The sequence below is a fragment of the Narcine bancroftii genome, chromosome 5, assembly GCF_036971445.1.
Source record: "Narcine bancroftii isolate sNarBan1 chromosome 5, sNarBan1.hap1, whole genome shotgun sequence".
In the NCBI taxonomy this organism is placed as follows: Eukaryota; Metazoa; Chordata; class Chondrichthyes; order Torpediniformes; family Narcinidae; genus Narcine; species Narcine bancroftii.
The window spans coordinates 15,599,706-15,621,192 of NC_091473.1; the positions used below are offsets into that span (position 1 = coordinate 15,599,706).

Sequence of the window (21,487 nt, forward strand, 5' to 3'; positions counted from 1 at the left end):
GACTGCCCTCTTGAGGCAGCGCCTCACAGAGATGTCTGCAATGGATGGGAGGTGAGAGCCAGTGAAGGACTTGGCTCGTGGCTCATTTTGCCACTCTGCTGCTTTCTGCATTCCTGGGCACTCAATTCCCAAATAAGACTGTGCTATAACTATTCAGTACACTTTCCACAGTACACCTGGAGAAGGTTGATAGTGTGTGAATATGATGACAATGTTTATTGTCTTTTACGTTGTACAATATGTATGAACTGCAATTCTTACTTGCTGCAGTCAAACAGATACGTCTTTAAAAACTTGTAATAGTTTAGATTAAATTAAATTAAAATAGATAATAAACATAAAAGATGGACTGTGGTGATGTGAGCAGTGAGAGAGACACAACCACCATGTTGAGAGTCGTTAACGACTGTTTTATTTGAATTTGGTGTGTGCCCCTTTAAGGGCAGCACTGGCTCAGTCACCCTGTGCATGATGACATCACAGAAGCTGCCTGGGGCATGCGCCACGCGGGAGATTCGACTGGGGAAGAAATCCCCGATGGCGCCATCTTCCCAGGGCTGCCCCGCCACATGGCGTTACAAGCGGGGCCAGGGCGCCCTGAGCGAGTGCGCCGTCACACAACCCCCCCCAGAATCGGCTACGTCCCACCGCTTGGATGGGTGGCCCCCATCGCTTAGGCTTGGCTGACTGCACCGGCTGAGATGTCCAGATGGGACGCCTTCAGGCAGTCCATCGTAAAAAGTTCCTCCCTCCCCCCAATGTCTAGGGTGAAGGTTCCTTCAGTCTGGTGCAAGACTTTGTATGGCCCCTTGTACGGTTGCTGCAGCGGTGCGCCCTGCGGCCCCCTTCTTTGGGGAGGTGGATTGGCCGAGTGCCCTGGCATGCTGGGGGTAGGAGAGACAGGGAGCTCAGTCTCCTGCGGAAGTCCGCCAGCACGTTTGCGTCAGTGACCGTGGTGTTGGGGTCTGAGCCAAAAATCTCACCTGGTAGGGAAAGCGGTGCGCCGTACACCATCTCCGCTGCCGAGGCTTGTAGGTCCTCCTTGGGCGCCGTCCTAATCCCAAAGAGGACCAAGGGTAGCTCGTCCGCCCAATCTGGTCCAGAGAGCCTGGCCATGAGCGATGCCTTCAGGTGCCTGTGAAACCTCTTCACCAACCCGTTGGACTGCGGGTGGTATGCCGTGGTGTGGTGTGGAGCTTCACCCCCAGGAGTTTCGCCATCTGAGTCCACAGGGCAGACGTGAACTGCATTCCCCTGTCATTGGTGATGTGCACCGGGACTCCGAATCGGGCGATCTGGTTGACCAGAGTCTTGTCGCACGTCTCTGCAGAGGTTTCCTTGATCGGGATAGCCTCCGGCCACCTTATGGCACGGTCGACCACCGTGAGAAGGTAATGAACCTCCCTTGACACTGGCAGGGGTCCAACAATATCGATGTGGATGTGTTGGAACCTGCGAGCTGCTGAGTCAAAGTTCTGTAAGGGAGCCTGCGTGTGTCAGTGGACTTTGGAGATCTGGCACCTGGTGCAGTTCCTGGCGAGCTCCGCCACCTCTCTCTCGAGCCCATGCCACACGAACCGTTCTGCGACCATATGCACCATCATCTTCACCGCTGGGTGAGTGAGGTCATGGACTAGACTGAAGACCCTCGCTCTCCAGTGCAGCGGGACTACCGGATGCGGCATACGTGTTGACACATCGCAGAGCAGTGTGTCCGGGCTGCTAGGCAACTGGACGTCTTCGAGTTTGAGGCCCGAGATGACGGTCTGCAAGGCCTGCATCTCTGCATCGTTCCTCTGGGCCTGGGCTAGTTGAGCGTAATCTAGGCTGGAGGCGAGAGTGTTAATGGGGGGTCGTGAAAGTGCATCTGCCACCACGTTGTCCTTACCAGCCCCGTGTCGGGTGTCGGTCGAAAGGTGGCACTGTTGTCTGGCGGACCACAGATCCTTGGCCATCGCCAGTCCCTGGGTGAAGGGCTTGTGGTCTGTGAAGACTGTGAACGGCCTGCCCTCGAGGAAGTAGCGAAAGTGGCAGATGGCCAAGTACAGCGCCAGGAGCTCCCAGTCAAAGGCGCTATATTTGAGTTCTGGTAGGCGCAGCTGCTTGCTGAAAAAGGCCAGCGGGTGCCAGTGTCCATTGAACCACTGTTCCAGGACCCCCCCCCCCTACTGCCGTAGCTGAGGCGTCCATGGAGAGCGCCGTGTGCGCCTCTGGCCATGGGTGCACTAGTAGTGTTGCATTGGCTAGGGCCTCCTTCATCGCGACAAAAGCCTTATTCGCCTCTTCTGGCCAGGATAGAGTCTTTTCTTTGGTGGCCATCAGCGTGAAAAATGGGCGCATGGTGTGACCAGCTCTGGGGGTGAAATGATGATAAAGGTTCACCATCCCCACGAATTCCTGAAGGCCTTTTAGGGTGGGGGATTTGGGGAAACATTGGATGGCCACCACCTTCTCCGGTGCTGGTGCAGCCCCGGCCGCCGAAATGGTGTGCCCCAAGAACTGGAGGGTCTCCTTGCCAAACTGGCATTTGGCCACGTTGACCGTGAGGCCGAAATCCACCAGGCGAGCAGTGTTCGTCACGCCTGCTACTGGCAATGAGTATATCATCCAGGTAAATGAACACAAAGTCCAAATACGTCCCTACCGTGTCCATGAGGCGCTGGAACATTTGGGCCACGTTCTTTAGGCTGAAGGGCATACGCAGGAACTCGAAGAGGCCGAAAGGGGTAATAATGGCTGTCTTATCCACGTCGTCTGGATGCACCGGGATTTGATGGTATCACTGCACGAGGTCCACCTTGAAGAAAATCCATGTTCCGTGGAGGTTGGCAGAGAAATCCTGTATGTGGGGCACCCGGTACCTGTCGGGGGTGGTTGCATCATTCAACCGCTGGTAGTCCCCGCATGGTCTCCAGCCCCCAGATGATTTCAGAACCATATGCAGCGGTGATGCCCAGGCACTGTCTGAGCGCCGGACGATTCTGAGTTCTTGGAGACTGGAGAACTCCTCCTTTGCTTGCTGGAGCTTCTCAGGTGGCAGCTGTCTAGGCCTAGCGTGCAGTAGGGGGTCTTGACTATCGATGTAATTGCCCACAGCCGGGGGGTGGTGGATGATGTCGTCCACCCTTGCTGCTGTATCTTGGTCCAGAGCGCCCACGATGTGGTAAAACATCGTGGCATCTGCAGAGTTGAAACTGTGCTTCCGCCTGCCCGAACCACATTCTCGGTCGGTATCACCTGAAGCTCTGCTGAATCCATGGTGTTCAGGAATCCAGAAATTTGTCTGGGCTCATCGGGTCACCAATGTGGTGGTATGAGCAGTGAGAGAGACACAATCACCACGTTGAGGGTAGTTAACGACTATTTTATTTGAATTTCTGGCTCAGTCACCCTGTGTATGATGACATCACAGAAGATGCCTGGGATGTGCGCCATGCGGGAGATTCGACTGGGGAAGAAACCCCCCCGACAGCGCCATCTTCCCAGGGCTGCCCCGCCACGTAGCATTACAAGAGGGGCTGGTTCGCCCTGAGCGAGTGTGCCGCCACACGACAATAAATAATCAGAATTACCAGAGTGTAAAAGGAAAAAGGGCATTTCCATAGTGAGAACAGTCCTTTTAGTGGTCTTAGTGTAATTTATAATTAGTGTTGTTAAGGGGAGGTTCAAAAGAAACAAACTGTTTCTGAACCTTGAGTGGTGGACCAGACCTCTACCTTCTGCCATAAGGTCGCAGTGAGAAAAGGTCGTGACCAGGGAGATGGGGGTGGGGGGTGGGGGGGGGGGGGAGAGGTCCTTTATGATATTTAAATTTAAATATACATTTATTCCAGCGATTAAAACCCCTGCCCAATTAGACCCAATTAACCAACCAACCCCAAACGATTTTGGAGTGCTTGCTGTCTTGATGCAGTGCCTCACACAGATGCAAACAATGGATGGGATGTCATACCCTGGAAAGGACCTGTTTGTTATCATCTGCAACCTTCTGCATTTCTGGGCTGTTGAATTTCCAAACTAGCACATGGTGCAACCATTGAGTATACATTCCACAGTCCACCTGTAGACTATCCATATGCATGAGCCATCTCCAAAGTCTTCATCAAATGTACAGGCATTGGTGAGGAAGGTAACATCAGGAGTGTGTCACTCTGGGGAATGTGCTAATTAGCGAGTGTGATACCTGGGGAATGTGATATCTGAGGAGTGTGATACTCGGGAAGTGTGATACCAGGGCCTGCAATACCTGGGGGAGTGTGATGCATAGGGTGTGATACATTGGGAGTGTGATACCTGGGGAGAGTGATACATTAGGAGTGTGATACCTGGAAAGTAGTGTGATACCTGGAGAGATTGATACCCGGGGAGTGTGATACACCAGGATTGTAATACATTGGGAGTGTGATATCGGAGATTATGATACCGGAGTGTGATGCACGGGGAGTAAGATGCATGGGGAGAGTGATATATGGGGAGTGCGATACCCGGGGAGTGTGATAACCATGGAATGTGATACTTGTGGAGTGTGATACTTGTGGAGTGTGACACCGGGGAGTGTGATGCACGGGGAGTGTGATACATGGCGAGAGTGATACATGGGGAGCGCGATACTCGGGGAGTGCGATACTCGGGGAGTGCGATACCCGTGGAATGTGATACTTGTGGAGTGTGAAGCCGGGGAGTGTGATACCAGGGGGTTGTGACACCAGGGGAGTTTGTTACTCAGTGAATGTGAAAACTGGTAGAGAATCACCCGTTCCCGGTGTCGGATTATCCTACATCCGTCCCCCGCTCCTCCCCGGGGCGTGGCTGGGCTTTGGGTTTCTGTTTAAGTGGCAGTAGCTGCGGCTTCTTTCGAAGTAACGCCCCGGTCGAGACGTAGTGGTGTGAGCAGAACTAGGTCCGAGGTGGTGGGGGAGAGGATCGGCGGGGGCAGGGTGGAGAGAGGGGAAGGGATAAGGCAGGACGGGGATCGGAGAGTATTAGTTGTAATTGGTTCTAATCCCGACCCAGTAACCGCTGTTTCGCTGACGTGCGCTTGTTCTCCGTCGCCAGGCTTTACCCAAGGATGGCTAAGATCGAGGGCAAAGAACATCCATCCGTCGGACTATTCCGGGACTACCTGAGGATCAGGACGGTGCATCCAAACCCAGACTACGGTAAGTTGTGTGTGTGGGGTGAGCGACCAAGCTGTGGTTCATGCATGGGACATCCCGGTTGCAGGTGCGGCCTCCGAAAGTGCCGTCTCTAACTTATCAATGCAGTTGATTGCATTTCTTATTAAATCAATTAATTTGTGGACATGTACGGTATAAGACGTTCCATTTACATTACCTCGGCGTGGCAATCGTTTCTTTGTAGGAAGGTTCTTGCTCCACAGTACAACTGGGGAGAGCTCTCTGGTCTGGCCTTTCCCCACAGAACCTTTGCAATGTCTATACCGACTAATCTCATCAGCCTTGCGTTCTGCTGACCACGTGGTTTGGTTGTGGACATCTATTGACCTGCCAGCAAATCTTGGCTGGGCTGCAGTGGTCATCATCCAGCACTGAACTGCCAAATTGTAGGTTAGGGGTGAAGTGCTGGTATCAGATATGAATAGGTACCTTGTGGTTCACATTCATGTGATGGGCTGAAGGGCCTGTTTCTATGCAGAATCATTCCGTGACTTGACAGTTCCCTCTGTGCATCTCTGGAACTAGCCTGTGGTGTACAGGACTCCTGTGAACCACAGCTGAATCTCAACAAAGCCCTCCACCTCTCAACAAGCACCATCTCTTTCCCGGTGGTCTTGGCGGAAAGTCCTCCGGGGAGATGGGCTCCTTTCTTGACTGGACTGCAGCCACCCTGAGGACTCTGTGTGATGGTACGGAGATTCTAAGGTTGTGGAGAAGGTTCTCGCCAAGGTCTTGATGCTTGTTTGAGAGTTGTGGTCATGGGGTGTTCTGCCATCAGATCCGAGCAGTCAGTTGGGGGGAGCTGATGGGCTGGGCAACACCATCTTTTCCTGTGCAGCTTCCTCAAAGTACTCTTCAGATTACATTCAGATAGCATTTTATCCAGAGGTCCTGACTAGTTTACTGGTCGCTGCTAGACCATTGCTGATTCCAGCCTTCCCTCCCACTGGAATCTAAGTGGGAGGAAGATAAATGGAGGGAAAGGGATTCAAAGGATATGTCCCAAATTCCAGCAAATAGAATGAACCCAGAATGCCAACTGGGTCAGCATAGAGATGTTGGGCTAAAGGGCTTGTTCAGTGCTGTTAGATTCTATGATCGTGGTGTTATCAGGCCAACGGAACAAAATGTATCATGGTCAGGCCCATGCCTGTGATGTGGGGTAGACAGAGCATCGGCAGAGTGTATTCTCAGGGACCAGGCATCATTGGGTCTGTCAGGATAAGGGCCACATTGGGCAAATTTCTCCCCCCCCCCCCTTCCTCAGGAGACTTGATCCACCTCTGATTCTGGATGGAGCCTGGGTGAGAACAGGCAAATGGCCATAGGGTCTTTGAATTGTGGGCAAGCACATGGTAGGGGAGGCTGATGGAGTGCAACTGCAATCTGCTATTTGTCCAAACAAAAGGTATTCTTTCTAATTCTGATTCTGTTCTTAATGTTGGGAGCTCATTGGTAGTAAATGCAGTCTTGCTGCATTGTGCCTGTGTCGAACTCTCCTTGATACTAAAGTACAAAGCCACTGCAGCGATGTCTCCCAAGAACCTGAGCAATGATAAGATTGAAAGACTTGGGAGCAGAATTAGGCCATTCAGCCCATTGAGTCTGCTCTGCTATTTAACTCATGGCTGATGCATTTTTCCTTTCAACCCCATTCTCCTGCCTTCTCCCCATTACCTTGACACCCTTACAAATCAAGAACCTATCAACATTTGCTTTGAATATATCCAATGACTTGTCCTCCATAATCCATCTGTGGCTCTGTAGTTTATGATAGTTATATGTAATTTATAATGAGTTGATTGTTGTATACTTAAGTACAATGTACTTGTGCAGTGTACTCCTACTTGCTGCAACCACATAGTGTAGAGCGCATCGAAAGAATCAAAGGCTTGTTGATCCAAACCAAGGCTTTTATTGACTAGAAGACTGGAGCATATCACATGTAGGTCAACCAGTCCAGAATGATCTGGTCTATCGAGGAGCAACCCTTTAAGACCTGCCAGTCACAATCATCCTACACTACAATCTATACATATACACATTGGTGATAGAATCTGTACTATCACACACAGGTATGCAAGGTACTCTGTCTACAATAGTATGCATTAAATTGGCTCTGAACAGAAAGATAATAAATATAAAAGATAATAAATATTCACAGTTACAGTTAGTGCAAGAACAAAAAAAGTGATGTTTCAATTATCCTGGAATAGTTTATGATAGAGGAGGTCCAAGTCCCTGGTAGCTGTTGGAAAGCAACTGTTCTTGAACTTGGAAGAGCTGGTTGGTGTTCAGGCTTCTGTACCTTCTGCCTGAAGGTAGCAGTGAAAAGTGGTTGTGACCAGGTGATTTTGGGGTCCTTTACGATGTTGGCTGCCTTCTTGAGGCCTGCCTTGAATGCTTGTCTTTAATGGAGGAAGGTTGGAGCCTGTGTTGGGTTTGACAATGCTCACCATATTCTGCAGCCTTCTGTGTTCCTGGGCACACAAATTGTCAAACCAGGCTGTGATGCAGAGAAGAGTTAATGGGATGTTGCTGGGACCTGAGGAACTAAGTTACAGGAAATTGATAAACAGGTTAGGACTTTATTCCCTGGAGTGTCGGAGAATGAGGGGAGATTTAATCGAGGTATATAAAATTATAAGGTGTATAGATGGAGTTAATGTTGTAGAATTTTTCCACTATGGTTAGGTGAGATTCAAACCAGAGGATGTGGGTTAAGGGTGAAAGGGGAAAGGTTTAAAGGGAAAATTTGGGGGAACTTCATCACACAGTGAGTTGTAGAAATGAGAAGCAAGCAGCTGTCTTGGAAAATGCAGGTCCAATTTTAACATTGAAGAAAAATTTGGACAGGTACATGAATGGGAGGGGTATAGAATGATGATGCATATCAGTGGGACTAGGCAAAATAAATGTTCGGCCTGTTGCTGTGCTGTAATGTTCTATGGTTGAGGAATTAGAGTTAACATTCTGGAATGTCTTCCTTGAATTTCTCTGCCCTGCTTACCTAAATAAGCACTTTAAAATCTATCTTCTTGACCATCTTGTGAACATCGGTTGGTGTATCACAAGTGGCTCAAATGTTAGTTCGATGTTATTCTTGTGAAACTAAGGACGAGTGTTAAATGCACTTTATGGACACAAATTATTGTTGCTAGTATTCTATCACAAGAAGCTTAATTACAAGAACTAAGTGCAAATTTAAGCATGATGCTAACTTCTGAACAAAACGCACGAGTAAAACATAGAATATTACAACACAGTACAGGCCCTTCAGCCCATGATGTCCTGACTAATGTAAATCTGTCCAACGTCAACCTAATGTTTCCCTACCTCACACCCAGAACCCTATATTTTTCTTGTATCCATGTGCCTATCCAATACTCCCAATATTTTCAGCTTTTACCACCATCCCTGCAAAGCATTCCATGCACCCACAACTCTTTTTTTAAAAAAAAACACTTACCCCTGATGTCTGCACTAAACTTTCCTCCCTTCACCATTCCTGCCCTGGGAAAAAAGCACTGGCTGTCCACTTTAAGGCACTTTGTGTTGAATGCCCATTCAGATGAGGAACTTTGCAGGGCCTTTCTCCAACGTCGTTTTAAACAGGCACACTCTGTCTTCCCATTACTTCCACAGTGTGCAGAGATAGTTCAGGACACTAATAAAAAAGAGGATTCTGTCAGCAATTAATTGAAAGAAAATCGAAAATTAAATGTACAAGATGCAAAGAAGAGACATGGGATCTGGAACAATGCTACTTGAAAGCATGGCTGATACAATTTTGTTTTTTGGGGGCGTGTTGAACAAATAGCAGAGGATGAGGAGTTACAACCAGAATTGTGTGTGAAGGGTTAACATCCTGGAATTTCTTCCCTTAACCTCTCTGCCCTGCTTATCTTGAGGCTTTTGAACTCTATCTCCTTGACTATCTTGTGACTATTTGTGCAGATATTGCAAGCAACTCAAATTTTTGTACAATGACATTCTTGTGAAGCTCTTTTGGGACATTTGCTATGTTAAAGGCACTAACTGCATAGACATAAACTTGTTTTTGCTGATGTTCCACTATGAAGTTTCATGATAAGAACAAAGTCCATGATTAGATGAGACAAGATTTATTGTCGTTATGTAAGTGCAATGTGCAGAGGCACTGGAATTCATACCTGTTTGGCTAGAGCGAGAAAGTAATTGCACTAACTAGTAGTATAGACTTCCAAGACAATAAAGAAATAATAAATGTGAAAGAATAGATAAATATTGACAGTTGTAATTAGCGCAAGATAGAAAAGTGATGTTTTGGATCTTTTGGTGGTTCCAGAGTAGTTCCTGGTTGGGGTAGTGCAGGGAGGTTCAAGAGCCTAATGGCTGTTGGATAGAAGCTGTTCTTGAACCTAGAGGTACTGGTCTTTGGGCTTGTATACTTTATATCAAAGGGCACAGCGAGATGAGGTTGTGATCAAGATGAAGGGGACCCTTTATGATGTTGGCTGCCTTTTTGTGGTAGCACCTCACATAAATGCATTCATTGGATGGAAGGTTCTTCGCCTGCTGAACAAATCTTATGCTAGCAAAATAATGTTGCCTTTGGCCTGCTTTAACTGATCCCTCTCTGTTATTCTTTGGTGTTTTGTTGTTACAAGATTCCATTATTGAAGGATTGGGCGTTTAGATTTATTATTGTTACTTTTACCAAGATAGTGCAAAGCTTTCTTTTGTACGCCATTAGAAGCAGAGTCCCCACACTCTGCAAGCTGGATATACACATAATTTAGGTAAATAAAGCCACTTATTTTGGTGACTGGCTGCTTTAGCTTTGCTCTCGTGAGTCTTCTCAAATGTTCTTGCCATTTCTATGTGCGTAATTGTCTGAACTTCAAATAACTGGTTTCATAGGCTTAACTCCTGTTATCTGTCCTGGTTCCAGAATGCTGCACCTGAACAAAACTCTTATCTAGATAGGTCTAGAGCATTGCATTCAGTTTTGATCACCTCATTAGAGGATGTGGATGCATTGGAGATGGTGCAGAGAAGATTTGCCTGGATTGGAGCACATGTCTTCTGAAACAAGGTTGACAGAGCTAGGGCTTTTCTCTTTGGAGTGACAGAGAATGAGAGATGAGTTAATAGAGGAGATTAAGAGGGACATAGATAAGGAGAACAGCCAACACCTTTTCTCTGGGGTGACAATAGCAAATACCAGAGGATATTTATCTAAGGTGAGTGGAGGAAAGTTTAGGGTGGACATCAGAGGTAATTTTTTTTGTTTAACAAAAAAAAAATGCATTTCCATGGTTGGTGGTGGAGGCTGGTGCAATATGGATATTTGAGAGCCTTAGATAGGCACACAGATGTAAGAAAAATAGAGGGTTATAGGTATGAGGTAGGGAAGGGCTAGATTGTGGGGGAGTACATTTACATAGGTCTGCACAGCATCGTGAGCCAAAAGGTTTGTACTGTGCCATATTGTTCTGTGTTCACTGCCTGACTTGAAATGTTTGGTTGCTTCACAAGCTGTGGGCTCAGCAAGTTGGTGAAGAATATTGCCAGGCATGGCCTGAATGGAAAATTTTCATTAATTTCATTGGGCAGAGCTATCTTATCAAATATGCAAAAATCTTATATACAATTAAGCAGTCATTGTTAAACTCGAACTTTGTTTCTTTATAGAGTTGTGCAGCACAGTTCGATGCTGCACAATTTGCTCCCAGGCTTCTTCATACCAATCTGGTCCCGTTTGCATGCTTTTGGCCCATATCCTTCCTATTCCCTACATTTGCCCAAACTGAGTTCCTGCAAAGAAGCTTACTCTATCATTATGGTAAGCTTTCTTCTCCTTTTTAGTCTTAATGGTTTCATAATAAGCTTTCATCACTGTATAGCATTGTGAGATTATTAGTTTGTACAGTGCCTTTTAATGTGGCCCGTTTCCTTCACAGAATGTCATCAAGCAAAAATATTGAGCCACTTGAAGTATTGGGAAAGGCGTTCACAAAATGGTGGTGGGCTTATTTAGGAAAGCAGGTCCTAGAGATTAAAGGAAGGAATTCCATATATTGGAGTTGCCATCTGAGGACAGGGCTGTCACTGGGTGTGATGGGCTAGATGTAGGTGAGACCATACTTGTGTGCAGCTGTGGTCGCCACACTACAAGAAGGATGTGATTTAACAGCAAAGAGTGTAGAAAAGATTGACCAGTATGTTACTGGGACTGGAGGGGAGGCTGTATGGGTCGGGAATAGAAGGTTTAAAAAAAACAAAATAATGACATCCCAGTCATCCAGACCAATCTTTTGAATGTCCAAGGATACACGGTGTATAGGCAAGTAGGTAGAGGGGTGGCATGGCCCTGATGGTCAGCAATGATATTAAATCACTAAAAAGAAGGGACATAAGGTCAGAAGTGGTAGAATCCCTACGGGTTGAGTTAAGAAATGGTACATCTAAAAGGACCCTAATAGCAGTTATATACATGCTCCAAACAGCAGCCGGGAAGTGGATTACGAGTTACAGCTGGAAATTAAAAAAAAAAGTGTCAGAAGAAAAATGTTAAAATAATTATGGGGGATTTTAACATGAAAGGAGATTGGGAAAGTCAGGAAGGTACTGGATCTCAGGACAGGGAGTTTGCAGAATGCCCATGGGATGGCTTTTTGGAGCAAATTGTTGATAAGCCCACCATGGGAATGGGTGGTTTTGGATTGGGTGATGTGTTATGAACCTGAGGTGATTAAGGAATTAAAGGTAATTGAACCCTTAGGAAGCAGTGATCATAACATGATTGAGTTCAGTTTCCAATTTGAAAAAGAAAGGATGATGTCAGGTGTGTCAATATTTCAGTGGAACAAAGGAAATTACAGAGCTATGAGAGAGGAACTGGCTCAAGTTGACTGGAAAAGAAAGCTAGATGGAGGGATGATATTTCTACAAGAAATAAAATGCAGGATAGATATATTCCAAGAAAAAAGAAAATTCTGAATGGAAAAATGGCACAATTGTGGCTAATGAGAGAGGTTAAGTAAAATAAAAGCAAAAGGGAAGGCAGATGAGGAAACAAAAATTAGTTAGAAAATGGAGGACTGGGAAACTTTTTAAAAACTTGCACAAAGGGGCAAAGACAGTCATTAGGAAAGCAAAGGTGAATTATGAAAGGAAGTTGGCAAATAACACAAAAGGGTAGTAAGAGTTTAAAAAAAAAAAATAGAGTAAGAGATATGGGTAGATATAAGACCGAGTGAAAATGATGCGAGAGAAATTATCATGGATAACAAAGAGATAGCAGAGGAACTAAATGAATATTTTGCATCACTGTGGAAGACAATAGCAATGTACCTGAAAGAGGTTTCAGCGAACAGAATTAAGTACAGTCAGGATTACTAGAGAGAAAATGCTTGGTAAGATGAATGGACTAAAGATGGATATGTCTCCTGGACCAGATGAGGTGCATGCACGGGTTCTGAAGGACATGGCTTTGGAATTGATTTTCCAGAAATCAATAGACTCTGGCATGGTTCTGGAGGATTGGAAGGTTGCAAATATAGTTCTGCTATTTAAGAAAGGAAGGAGGCAGAAAAAAGGAAATTACAGAGCTATTAGTCTGATGTTGGTAGTTGGAAAGTTATTGGAGTTGATCCTCAAGGATGAGGTTATGAAATACCTTTGGGTGCATGGCATGATAGGTCCAAGCCAGCATGGGTTCATGAAGCATGGGTCCTGCCTGACCAACCTATTGGAATTTTTTGAGGAAATCTCAAGTAGAACAGACAAGGGAGAGGCTGTGGATGTTGTGTATTTAGATTTTCAAAAGGCCTTCAATAAAATGCTGCATAAGAGGCTGCTTAATAAGATATGAGCCCATGGAATTGTAGGAAAGATATAAGACTGGGTGGGGCATTGGCTGATATTACAGGAAGCAAAGGGTGGGAATAAAGGGATCCTGTTCAGGGTGGTTGCCAGTTACTAGTGGTGTTCTGCAGGGGTCAGTGTTGGGGCTGCTTCTTTTAACAATTTATATTGAGGATTTAGATTATTGATTGAATGGTTTTGTGGCAAAGTTTGCGGATGACACCATGATAGGTGATGGAGTAGGAAGTGTTGAAGAAACCGAAAGGTTGCAGAGAGATTTGGACAGCTTGGCAGACTGGGCAAAGAAATTTCAAATGAGATACAATGTTGAGAAATGTAAAGTTGTATATTTTGGAAGAGGAAATAAACAAGCAGATTATTATTTGGATGGGGAGAAAATTCAAAATTCAGAAATGAGAAAGGATTTGGGGGGGTCCTAGTGCAGGATAACCGAAAGGTTAATCACCAGGTTGGATCGGCAGTAAAGAAAGCAAATGCTATGTGGGCATTCATCTCTAGGGGAATAATGTACAAGGGTAAAGAGGTGTTGATGAGGCTCTATGGGGTCTCATTTGGAGAGCTGTGTGCAGTTTTGGGCCCCTTATCTTGGAGAGAATACAAAGAAGAATTACCAGGATGATTCCTCAAATGCAGGGGCTAACAAATGAAGAATACTTAGCAACTCTTGAACTATATTGGAGTTTAGAAGAATGAGAGGGGATCTCGGAAACATTTTGAATGTTAAAAGGATTGAACAGAGTAGATGTGAATAAGATGTTTCCTTTGGGTGAATCCAGGACAAAAGGGCACAGTCTTAGAATCAGAAAGTACCCATTTAAAACTGAGATGAGGAGAAATTTCTTTAGCCAGAGGGTTGTGGATTTGTTGCCACGTATATCTCTGGTGGTCTGATCATTGGGGGAATTTAAGGAGGAGATTGATAGGTATCTGATTTAGTCAAGGATCAAGGGATATGGGGAAAGGTCTGGAACATGGAACTAGATGTGAGAATAGTTTAGCTTGGTGGATTTGCGGAGCAGACTTGATTGGCTGAATGGCCTACTTCTTTTCCTTTATCTTGTGATTTTTAAAAAAAAAAACAATTTTTTTTGGAGGATTTTGAGTAGATTGGAGTGGTTCGAGGAGATTCAGGAACCTGATAGACTGTTGGACAGTTGGGTAGTCAAATCCCGAAACCTTTCGGGTACAAGGCATACTTTCTACAGGGCACCTGTGGAAGATGAGTAGAGTATTTGACAACATGACAAATCTCTTCATACTCCTTAGAAAGTGGAGGTGTTGGTGTGTGTTTTTCATGGTTGCCTCCATTGGAGATCCTCAGATTATAAGGACTCTTAGCAAATTCAACTTGCTAACTCTCTCCATTATTATCCTGTAAATCAAAACCAGTGTGTTTGTCCCTCAGACTCCCCTTCCTAAAGTCCACAATAAGCTCCTTTATCTTGGTGATGTTGAGAATAAGGGTGTTGTTCTGGACCACTCAATTAGATCTTCAATCTCCATCCTGTATTCTGACTCATCCCTTTCAGTGATTCGGCCAACAATGGTGGTGCCGTCAGTGAATTTGTAGATTGCATTGGAATAGAGCAGATGACTGAGCACACAACCTTGAGGATCCCCTGTGTAGTGAGGAGGAGGTGGTGATGTTGCCAATGAGGAAGTTGAGGATCTAGGCGCAGAAGGGAAAAACTGAGTCCTAGATCCCTGAGTTTGATTATTGGTCTGATGGTGTTGAACACTGAGCTGTGGTCAATGACTAGGTGTTCCTGTAGTCCAGGCAATCTAACACGGAGTGGAGGGGAACTGGTGGAGTGCGGTTTGTCACATTGCTACGGCTTTGGTGATTAGTACTTTGTGATTAGCAGAGCTAGGACTTTTCTCTTTGGAGCATGGAGAATGAGAGGAGATTTAATAGAGATCTGCAAGATTATGAGAGGTGTAGATAGGGTGGACAGCCATTGCCTGTTTCCTAGGGCAAGAATAGCAAACACCAGAGGGCATGCATACACAGTTAAAGGAGGGAAGTTCAGGGAGACATCAGGGGTAAGGTTTTTTTTTATATATACGGAGTTGTGGGTATGTAGAATGCTTTGCCAGGGATGGTGGTGGACACTGAAACATGAGGGGCATTTAAGAGACTCTTAGACACGCACATGGATGAAAGAAAAAGGAGGATACAGGGCAGGGAGCAGTTGGTCCTTTTTTAAGGAATATGTGGGTCGGCACAACATCAAGGGCCGAAGGGCCTGTACTGTGCTGTAGTGTTCTATGTTCTATGTCAGGCAATAGGGTCAAAGTTCACTTTGCATCTGATCCATTACCAATAGATTAATATTACTGGTTAGTGCTGGAACTGCATGCTGGACGCCAGTGGCATGATGCACGCAACTAAACCTTGGAACGCTGTACCTGTGCTTTTTGGGTCCAAGTGATCTCAGTGATGCTTTGTTTAATTGGTGGGCCTGTGACACCTTTCCAGCCTCTCCTTCCAAACCCACCTTTTCCCTTTTCTGCAGACGATTGCACCCTTTGAGATTCCTGACATGTGGTGCTGCTCTGCCAGCCTCCTTGTGAGAGTGTTAGCAGTATGCAGTTGACTCTGTGCACATGTTGTTCTGAGTGCAGGGCTGGTCACAATTATGTGGACTTGTGCAGTAGCTGTGATGCAGTGAAAGCTCCTAGTGAAAGAACTCCTAAAACTACTACTGTGGCTCAGTATCAAATTTTGGGTGACAAAACTCCTGTTAAACCACCATCGTGGAATGTCCATAAATCTTTCACTACTATGACCACAGATACCCCTGAAGGCAAGGAGAGATGTTCAGGGGGATGTTTCCTCACCTTGGTGGGGGGGAAGACCTGAAGGGGTCTAACCTCAGGATAATGGGGAGATCATTAAGGAATCTGATGACATATTTCTTCAATCGGATTGTTTTCCCTTTCTGTGGATGCATTGTCAATGTGTATACAGAAATTCCTCCAATCACATAAGGAATGTGTTCCAAGTGATGGTGAAATTTCATTAACCAAAGACTGGTGAAATGCATTGATTATTTTGGAACCTTTTGTATTGGCTAAGGGTGGCATACCAATAAAATCAATCCTTGTATCCAGGAAACTGACTCTAAAGTGTCGATGGCTATACAGTGGATTGGTTTATCAACACCATTAAGTCAATGAATGCCTGTGTTCAAAACAGTTAAGGTTTGTGGGTACTCCATCATTATGGTAAGCTTTTATCACCAACAGTCTTACACCCCGGCATTTGTGGGTCAGGAGAAGGGTCAAGGGATTATTTGATCAGAAATGTACTTTTTAATTCTCTCACTAGCTGAGGGTAACCTGGCCCAGGCCAGCATACTATAGTTGATGAGCTACCTACTGCCTGGGTGGTGAAGGTCTCAACCCCATCTCAATTTAGGGGTAGGAGGATGTGGACATGGCCACAATGAAAGACCAGTGATCTATTTCCAGGTGATTATGGTGTCAGTTGCAAAAAGTGCTGGTGTTCCCACACACCTGCTGCCCTTGATCTGGATGATGGGGGTGATGGGACTGTTGGAATATCTGCTGTGTGCCTTGTAGTTGGTGCACAGTGCCATGTTTTGGTGATGTACACCTGCTTTACATGTCCTAGGTGGTGACTGCTTCTTGAGTGTTATTGGAGCAGCACTCATCCATGCAAGGGGAGAGTACCCATAGAGCCGTAGAACACTAAAGCACAGAAACCGACCCTTCATCCCATCTAGTCTATGCTGAAGTTAATCTGCCTAGTCCAGTAGTCCTCAACCTTTTTCTTTCCAGTTAGTGATAATTTGGCTGCGCCTGCAGGAGAAGGGAATCTCAGGGATGTATGTGATGTCATGTATGCACTCTGACAAAAAAAATCTTTTAATACGTTGGCTGTTTCTCCAAAGCAGCCTGAGTTGTAGATGGAGGGGAAGTGTGTGTGAGGGTCTGAGTCATGTTTACAACCATATGCAGTTTCTTGTTAATAACCTCTACAGGTTGTGCTGGTGACATGTCGAATTTCCTCAGGTTTCTGAGGAAGTAGAGGCATTATTGCACTTTCTTGGCCATGTGGGTAGACTACGACAAGTCTGTGGAGAGGTTAACCTGGAAACTTGAAGCTACCAGCTAAATCAACATCAGAACAGTTGGTGTGGACTGGGGAGTGATCCCTGGCCTTGCTCTAGATGTGTATAACTAGCTCCTTGATCTTGTTGTCTGTCCCCTGTTGCAATGATATCAGATTTGCTGTTGATTGTCTCTTGTGAGCTCCGTGTCTGCAAAGACTTCAAGGTGGATGGCATGAACTTGTATTTTTCAGATGGTGCCATTGCATTCTTGGAGAAGCTCTCTACAGAAGTCGGACTTCCCTACAAGAAGGTTGAGGTGAGAGATTATTCTTTCCCAGTCTACCCTCAACACCATCGATTTACTCAAATTCATTTAGAGATGTGGGAATTATTCAGGGAAACAAATGAGAAAGAGGTTAAATGGGTTATTCCTGGTCCACTATTCAACAGGACATCTGTGCCACATTCCTGCTTATTCATCGATCTTTTTTCTGTGGCAACTGCATCACAAAGAGGACAAGCATGTAAGGTGAGGGCAGGAGTTGGGGGGGGGGTAGTTTAAGGGAGATGAGTAGGGCAAATATTTTTCTCAGAGTGGTGGACGCCTGGAATGGGCTGCCAGGGGTTGCAGTAGAAATTGATACTGTAGTGGTGTTTTCTGGCTTCTAGAAAAATGCAAATGTGGAGGGATCTCTAACAGGTACAAGCAGCAGTTTTAGTTTGGCCATCCTGTTCAGCACAGACGTGGCCCTAAGGGCCTGTACTGAGCTCCAGTGTTCTAAGCTCTAACACATACTGCCTAAATACACCCATTTGATCAATTAACCCCTGTTCATCTTTGGAATGTGGGAGTAAACAAGAATACCCAGAGGATACCCATATAGGTCATGCAGAGAATGTACAATGCTGGATTCGAACCTGGGCCACTGGCCCCTTAATTGTGTTGCACTAACCACTATGCTTTCTGTCAGGGGAGATACCTCTCCATATTTGTGTTCAGCCCTTAGAGTATTTTGTAGGTTCAGCATCTCCAGTTTTCTATCTTCTTGAGACTTGAGGTGTAGTCTCCAAAATCTATCCTCATGTGCCATACCTGTTATCCCTCAACTAATTTGGTGAATCTTTGCTCCTTTACTACATCAAGTATGTTTTGTTTTTGGGTAAGGACCAGCGTTGTGCAGGCAAGGTCTCTCCCAAGAGCCTGTGTCATTGTAGTATGACAGCTTTACACATCCTGAGTCCCAACTGTAGATCTGGATTCCGATCTCACTGCAGCAATGTGCAGAATTTGATTTCCACTTATCAACAGAAATTTCAAGGAAAAAATAGCCATTGAAAATAATAGCCACAAGTGTTATAGACTGTTGCATTAGGCTTGTTAACTCCTGGTTTGTTGGTGACTGGACCGAAAAAAAAACATCCCTGACTCTGACTCAGAATTCCCTTGTAGCTGAGCTGACCATCTCTGCAACCTGCTCAACTCTCAAGTCCTGGTTCCTTTTAATTAAACCTGTTAATCAGCTGGTTTTCATCACTCTGCTGTTGATAACTAGGCAGCACAGTGACGCAAGTGGTAGATCCACACCGTCGCAGCTCCAGGGATCTGGGTGCATTTCTGACATTGGGTGCTGAATGTGTAAAGTTCGCACACCCCCTCCCCCCCCCCCCCACCCCAGTGACTGCGTGGGGTTCCAATTTCCACCAATGCCCAACCTGCTGATCGATTAATATGCAACTGCAATTTTCTCTTCATGTAGCAAGTGGCAAGGGGGACTTGATGAGAATGAGTGAGAGGGTTCAGAAGGTAATAAGGAGAGGGGGATTACAGATAGGGAAATGGGTGGGTCTTAATACCCTCCTGTTCAGTGAGTAGTACCAGTGCCTTTGGCTGCCTGCGGCCCCAAGCTCTGGAATTCCATTTCTGCTGCTTATCCTTTTGCTACCCAAACATATTCTCTAGGCTTCAACATAATCTGCTAGAGGAACTAGGTGGATCAGACGACATCAATGAGGGGAGAGAAATGGTCAGCTCCAATCCATCTTGCTCTTTTACAGTGTAGGAGTCCTAGTCAATATATGGAAAGTTAAAATCCCCCACGGTCACAGCTTTGTGTTTCTGACTGCTATCTACAAATTTCCTTCTCCAATTCCCATTGATTATTGGGAGGTATGTAATACAACCCCACTAATATGGGCATCCCCTTCTTGATCCTTGGTTCTAACCATATAGCCTCAGTAGACAATCCCTCTAATCTGTGCTATCTAGGCACTGATGTGATATTTTACCTGACTAGCAAAACCTCCCCTTCACCTTTCATTATTCCGGTTCTATCACATCGATAACAATATATGAAAAGTATAGATCAGGTGGACAGCTAGCAACTTTTTTCTGGGAAATGATAGCAAAATACCAGAGGACATTTGTTTCAGGTGAGTGGAGGAATGTTTAGGGGAGATATCAGAGGTAAGTTTTTTTTTACAAAAAGAATGGTGGGTACCTGAAATGCACTGGCTGGGGTAGTGGTGGAGGCTGCTACAATAGGGACATTTAAAACATTCTTAGATAGGCACATAGAAGGAAGAAAAACTGAGGGTATGGGTGTGAGCTAGGGAAGGATTAGTGATGTGGAGTAGTTCACATAGGTCGGCACAACACGTGGGCTGAACAAAAGAACATTTTTTTAAAAAAGGAGCATGAGTAGGCCACTTGGCCCATCAAGCCTGCTCCGTCATTCAATGAGATCCTGGCTGATCTGATGATCACCACCTACCTGCCATTTCCCCATATCCATTAATTCCCCTACTTTGTAAAATTATACCCAGCCTTGTCTTAAATATATTTATTGAAGTAGCCTCCACTGCTTCAACGGACAGTAAATTCCACAGATTCAGCACCCTCTGGGAAAAGCAGTTCCTCTTTATCTCTGTTTTAAATTTACTACCCTAATTCTTAAGGCTATGTACTCTAGTTTTGGTCTTCCCCACCAATGGAAACACACACCTCTATTTTATCTATTTCATAATTTCATATATTTCTCTAAGATCTCATTCTTCTAAATTCCAGCTAATATAGTCCCATACATTTCTCTAAGATCTCATTCTTCTAAATTCCAGCTAATATAGTCCCAGACGACTCGATCTCTCCTCATGGGCTAACCCCCTCATCTCTGGAATCAAACTAGTGAACCTCCTCTGCATCACCTCCAAAGCCAGAACATCCTGTACTGTGTTGTACTGAAGGGCCTCTACTGTGTTGTACTCTTCTATAATGGTACCCTGGAACATTGAGCTGCTAGTTCTGCCCCACCCCTGGAACTGAACCTCACTGATGGCAACACTGCAGGAATTCCATGTCCTTGTTCCATACTCTAAGCTCATCCGCCTTTCCTACAATACCCCTTGCATTGAAATAGACTAGGGACTGTGTTCTTCTTGTGCAGGTCACACCTGGCAGGGTGGTCCTCATTGTCAGCTGGGAAGGAACTGACCCAAAGCTGAAGTCCATTCTCCTCAACTCCCACATGGATGTGGTTCCAGCATTTGAGGTGAGTGGCCCGGAGAGCGGTTTGTCTGGCAGTGTGGCGTCGGGTTGCAAAAGTGTGTCGACTTGTAAAGAGAGGCTGGAACTGCCCTCCCTGAGCAAAGAAGGCTAAGGGGTGACTGACTGAAAACCATGAGGAGTACGAATAAGGTGGATGGTCATGGTCTTTTTCCCAGCGTAGGAGTGCTGGAGGGTTGATCCACTTGCAGAAGGATGAGCAGGGAAACTTGTAAGGCCTCTGATGGCAGGGTGTGAAATGTGTGACCATTCAATGAGTTCTCCAGGGGTGTGCCCCTGGGCTGGTATGGAGCCCAGCAAACAAAGTGGGGTGAGGTTGGGGGGGGGGGCAGGTCCCAGTAATGAAAAGACAGTTTAAAAGTAGAATGGCCAAACCAGAAAGTGTAGATTATGGGATCAAGTGCAATATGTTCCCTCATCCCGCCAGCCTTGCCTTCATTCAACAGGAGCACACCAACAGAAATGTGCTGTCCCTGATCTCTCCCTACATGGCCTCTTAAGCTCCTCCCAACTTGTCAACCTCCTTCTCCCTTTCTACAGCTATGACCAAGTTCCTGTCTCAAGCCTTGTCCCAATTCAAGTCTTTAACTGAGTTAAACAAGAAAGTCTGCAGATTCTGGTGTCAACTGCAACACACAAACCTGCTGCAGATACTCAGCATGTCACACCACATCTACAGGAAGTGAAGGGCCATCAATGTTTCCAGCCTGCACCCTTCATCAGGTGGATGATGCTATCCCACTGCTCTCAAGCTCTACCACTGTGTAATCAAGATTATTTTATTGTCATGTAATGAAACA

The 21,487-nt window shown here is 45.7% G+C and overlaps 1 protein-coding gene across 3 annotated transcripts in view; it reads left to right on the plus strand.

The window, feature by feature from the left end:
• Positions 1 to 21,487, plus strand: part of LOC138763162 (aminoacylase-1-like) — a 65,047-nt gene that overhangs the window by 15,531 nt on the left and 28,029 nt on the right. The window contains exons 1-4 of one of the 3 annotated variants that reach the window (XM_069936882.1): positions 4,814 to 4,900; positions 5,056 to 5,159; positions 17,380 to 17,444; positions 20,569 to 20,673. In XM_069936882.1, coding sequence (XP_069792983.1) covers positions 5,069 to 5,159; positions 17,380 to 17,444; positions 20,569 to 20,673 — 261 coding nt within the window. In that variant the 5' untranslated portion in view covers positions 4,814 to 4,900; positions 5,056 to 5,068. Of the gene's footprint in view, positions 1 to 4,813; positions 4,901 to 5,055; positions 5,160 to 17,379; positions 17,445 to 20,568; positions 20,674 to 21,487 lie in introns of those variants that run through there. The other 2 variants (XM_069936884.1, XM_069936883.1) reach the window with 2 other exon arrangements.